Genomic DNA, 3,411 nt, shown 5'->3' with positions numbered 1-3,411 from the left:
ATGGCATGCCTTCATAATATATCTATACATGTAGACACACAGGGATTGACATTTTGGAAAGAAAACACAATTACATGTATACAAGGTTTCTCATAATCAAAAGCATGCTTTTATAAGTGAACTAAATGTACATGTACATGTATATCCACTCCTTACCTCTAATATAAGTCCATTCCCTCCTTCCCTCAACACTCTTGCTCCTGGTAATGCATTAGGTTGTGTATAAACCTTTCCACTGAAGAATTTAATATTATCACCCTAAAATAAATAAATATGATATACACATCCAATTACAGTATCTCCTTACATAAAAGCATTGACCAGCAGTATCAAAAGCCTCTAAAGCCTGTCTCTTAATCTGTTGCTCGTTGGCGGTAGTCACACCTAGTGGACGGATACCACCAGCTGTACTCTTAGTCGTATCATAAACTGAACTGGTTGGTCTATGATTATCATTATTATATTTATTATTACTATTATTATTTTATACCGAGTAGATGGTTTAAACCTGTCAGGATCCTCATCCAAAGCTTTAGATGCAGTGGTTGCTGTCATGTCCCCAGACTCAGTCCCTCTCTTTGAGGGAAGTGGTAACTCTCTTCCGACTCTCTCATCTTTCACAATATCAAACGGTTTGAGTTCCTTCCAGAGAACCTTCCCTTTTAACTCATGACTAGGCGCTAGATAATCGCAGCCGATAAAACCAGGGGGTTCAGCCTCCTCTGAATTATTATATAAAGAAATTACTGATTGTTCACCCGTTAAAGTGGTGATTGCTATTTGAGTGTAGCGATGAGAATTAAGAAGAACTATTTCTGAAGTCTCAGGCGAGACTGTAGGTAATGACATCTCATCATTTGCTCTTCTTTCATATTTTGCTTCCAGCTCAGGATTCCCATCAGGTTGCTTGACCTATACATGTTATTATAGAGATGAGAGAGAAAAGGGGAGGAAACTCTATCATCAGGAAACCAAATACTAGATAAATGTACTATAAATAAGCCACAGCTTTGACAGGTGATGTTTCATAGTATGTTTAGTTACACCACATTCCCAAGGAGACTACAAATAGAATTATAAGTACATTCATTAAACTGATGCTCACTGGCCCACCCACAGATCAAAGACACATGCTTATTCTATGAATTAATTAATAGAGTGACCCTCTCATCACAACAAGTATTAGGTGCATTGTACAGACTACAGAGTGTATGAGATAAGTGCATTTCATTCATACCTTAACCCAGTGCATGGGGACATAAGGTGCAATGAGAACACTTTTATAAAAGTGATGTCTCAAGGACTGACTACCAGTGATCCAAATATGGTCAGCTTTACGATACTGGCACTCTAACGGTTGCTTTGAATAAGGCTGGAGCGAAGTAGCCATGACGTCTTTGACCATGTTAAAATACATGACGTTTTCTGCGGTTTGCATTGCTTCATACTTCTCTTTTGAAATATAACCAAACTTATACGGTAAAGGAGAAGCTAAGGACGACAGAGTACTAGAAGGATCAGCAGAAGGTAAATGAGGAGTTGGTGACATTCCTTCTTGCATAGCCTCCATTCCCAGTACCATTGACATATCAGAATGGACAGAAGCTACTGATGAAAGTAAAACACTCTTCAAGTGATCGAGATTTCTATTGCTAATGACAATTCTTCCTTGTTCTTTCATTGTGATGTCAGGCTGCAATTTAGAATGCACAGTTATCTTGTATTGCTGGTAGATACTACCAAGAAATGAGGAAATGGAATTTCCAGTAACTTTGTCACTATAATATATAGTCCACGACTGCTGCTCTGAGCTTGTACAGGACAAGTAATAGGCTAAATCCGTCAAATCTAAAAAACTAAATTTGTATGAGAAGATTTGCCGCTTAAAATGTTCATGGTGAACCTTTCTGCACAGTGTAAAATCTTGTGCTTGCCGAAGACATGCTAAAATAACAAGTGCTATTCTGTCATCAATAATAGGCTCAGTAGTGACAATAGTCTGACACATAAACTGGATGATTGAAGGCAAAGCGTCAGATAAACTATCGTTTAGGCCACATTTTGCTAGTCCAAATACGTACGTAAGGACTTCACTGCAATCTCTTCCAATCTCGCCTCCATCTTCTGTTAGTTTGTTGGTCTGACTTATGACGTGTTGTTTTATAAAATCCAAGAGCACCATGAGGGGCTCCCAGATTAGAAAAACAGCCGCAAGAAATTTTTGAATTAGTACGTCTATGAAGCAATATCCATTGCCAGCCGAGTAAGGCTCATCGTGATGGGTTCTGACATCAATGAGACCCAGAGCGTCTGCCGAAGTGAAAGACTCCAGTCCTTGTTGAAGTAGAGCATTTGAGAGTTCTACGCTATCTGGATTAAGTCCCTGTACTTTCAGAAACGCCAATCGGCAAACGAGGATTTTAAAATTAAAACGCTCGTTTTCTTTTATTTTGTTGAGAATCTCCCCCAGTTTTGTATACTTACCTTCTTTTTTAAACGTGTTGGAAATAAACAAAACAAAGAGAGACTCTACGTAACGGGTTTCCGTCGGCGGCGGATCTTCAAGGACTTTTTGCTGGAATAGCTCAAACTCTTGCTGGTTCAATTTTTTGATTAGAACCGTTTCAAGTTGTATAATGCTACCTGGTCTACCATACTTGGAATACAGCTTCTTGTGAATCTTTTTGTGGTGGCCTGATGCCATTGCTGTTGTGTACAGCCTACATGATGATGACACAAGAATGAATAATAATATGGTTTCAGCAGAACTAGCTTTATCAATTGTAATAAACAATATTCATGTTAAAAAAGTATGACAAATTATATTCATGTACATGCACAAGACAGCAACATCTACTGAAAAACATGGCTGCTCAGCAATAACTTAACATAATAGCACAGTTGCTACAGTTAGTCATAACATTAGTTTATGGTTTTAACACATAATTTAGCAAATGCATATCTAAGGCAATGCAGGTGAACTTTAATACCATCATACACAACATACAGGAAGTGTAGACTAGTATATGAATTGTGGCTAGGGCTTCACACAAGAGTTGGCAACGTGTGTTAGATTTTCACAGTTGTAGCGTAATATTTGCTTTGTGTGTAAACATAATAATACTAAAAACATTCAAAAAATGTGTATACATAACTGTTGATCACACAAACAGTCAGCACGACGGACCACGGACGGTACAACAGTAGTTGAGTATACGTAGTGCAGCACCATTACTATCAAGTCTTGTGTGACACTGCTTACTTCTAATTAATCCAAAACCTAAACATCACGTGACTATAATGACCCCATTGCCTATTATGTGCCAATTATGGCAGTTTTTAAATAAAAAGGCCCCGCCCATCAGCTTGCACGGAAACTCGGCCGATTGGCCGAAACAGCACGCTTTTCTA

General features: G+C 38.4%; 1 protein-coding gene across 1 annotated transcript in view; it reads right to left on the bottom strand.

Moving 5' to 3' along the window:
- Positions 1 to 2,720, bottom strand: part of LOC109589166 (uncharacterized) — a 5,449-nt gene extending 2,729 nt beyond the window's left edge. Inside the window, exons 1-5 of the mRNA XM_020005288.1 lie at positions 1,238 to 2,720; positions 491 to 912; positions 308 to 443; positions 157 to 258; positions 6 to 22 (exon numbers count right to left, since the gene is read on the bottom strand). Of these exons, the coding sequence (XP_019860847.1) occupies positions 6 to 22; positions 157 to 258; positions 308 to 443; positions 491 to 912; positions 1,238 to 2,704 (2,144 nt within the window). The 5' untranslated portion in view covers positions 2,705 to 2,720. The remainder of the gene's footprint in view (positions 1 to 5; positions 23 to 156; positions 259 to 307; positions 444 to 490; positions 913 to 1,237) is intronic.
- Positions 2,721 to 3,411: the final 691 nt, after the last annotated feature.

The sequence above is a fragment of the Amphimedon queenslandica genome, unplaced genomic scaffold, assembly GCF_000090795.2.
Source record: "Amphimedon queenslandica unplaced genomic scaffold, v1.1 AMPQUscaffold_11579, whole genome shotgun sequence".
Taxonomy (NCBI): Eukaryota; Metazoa; Porifera; class Demospongiae; order Haplosclerida; family Niphatidae; genus Amphimedon; species Amphimedon queenslandica.
Note: the sequence above shows the minus strand (reverse complement) of the source record. Positions and strands in the feature narration are given on the sequence as shown.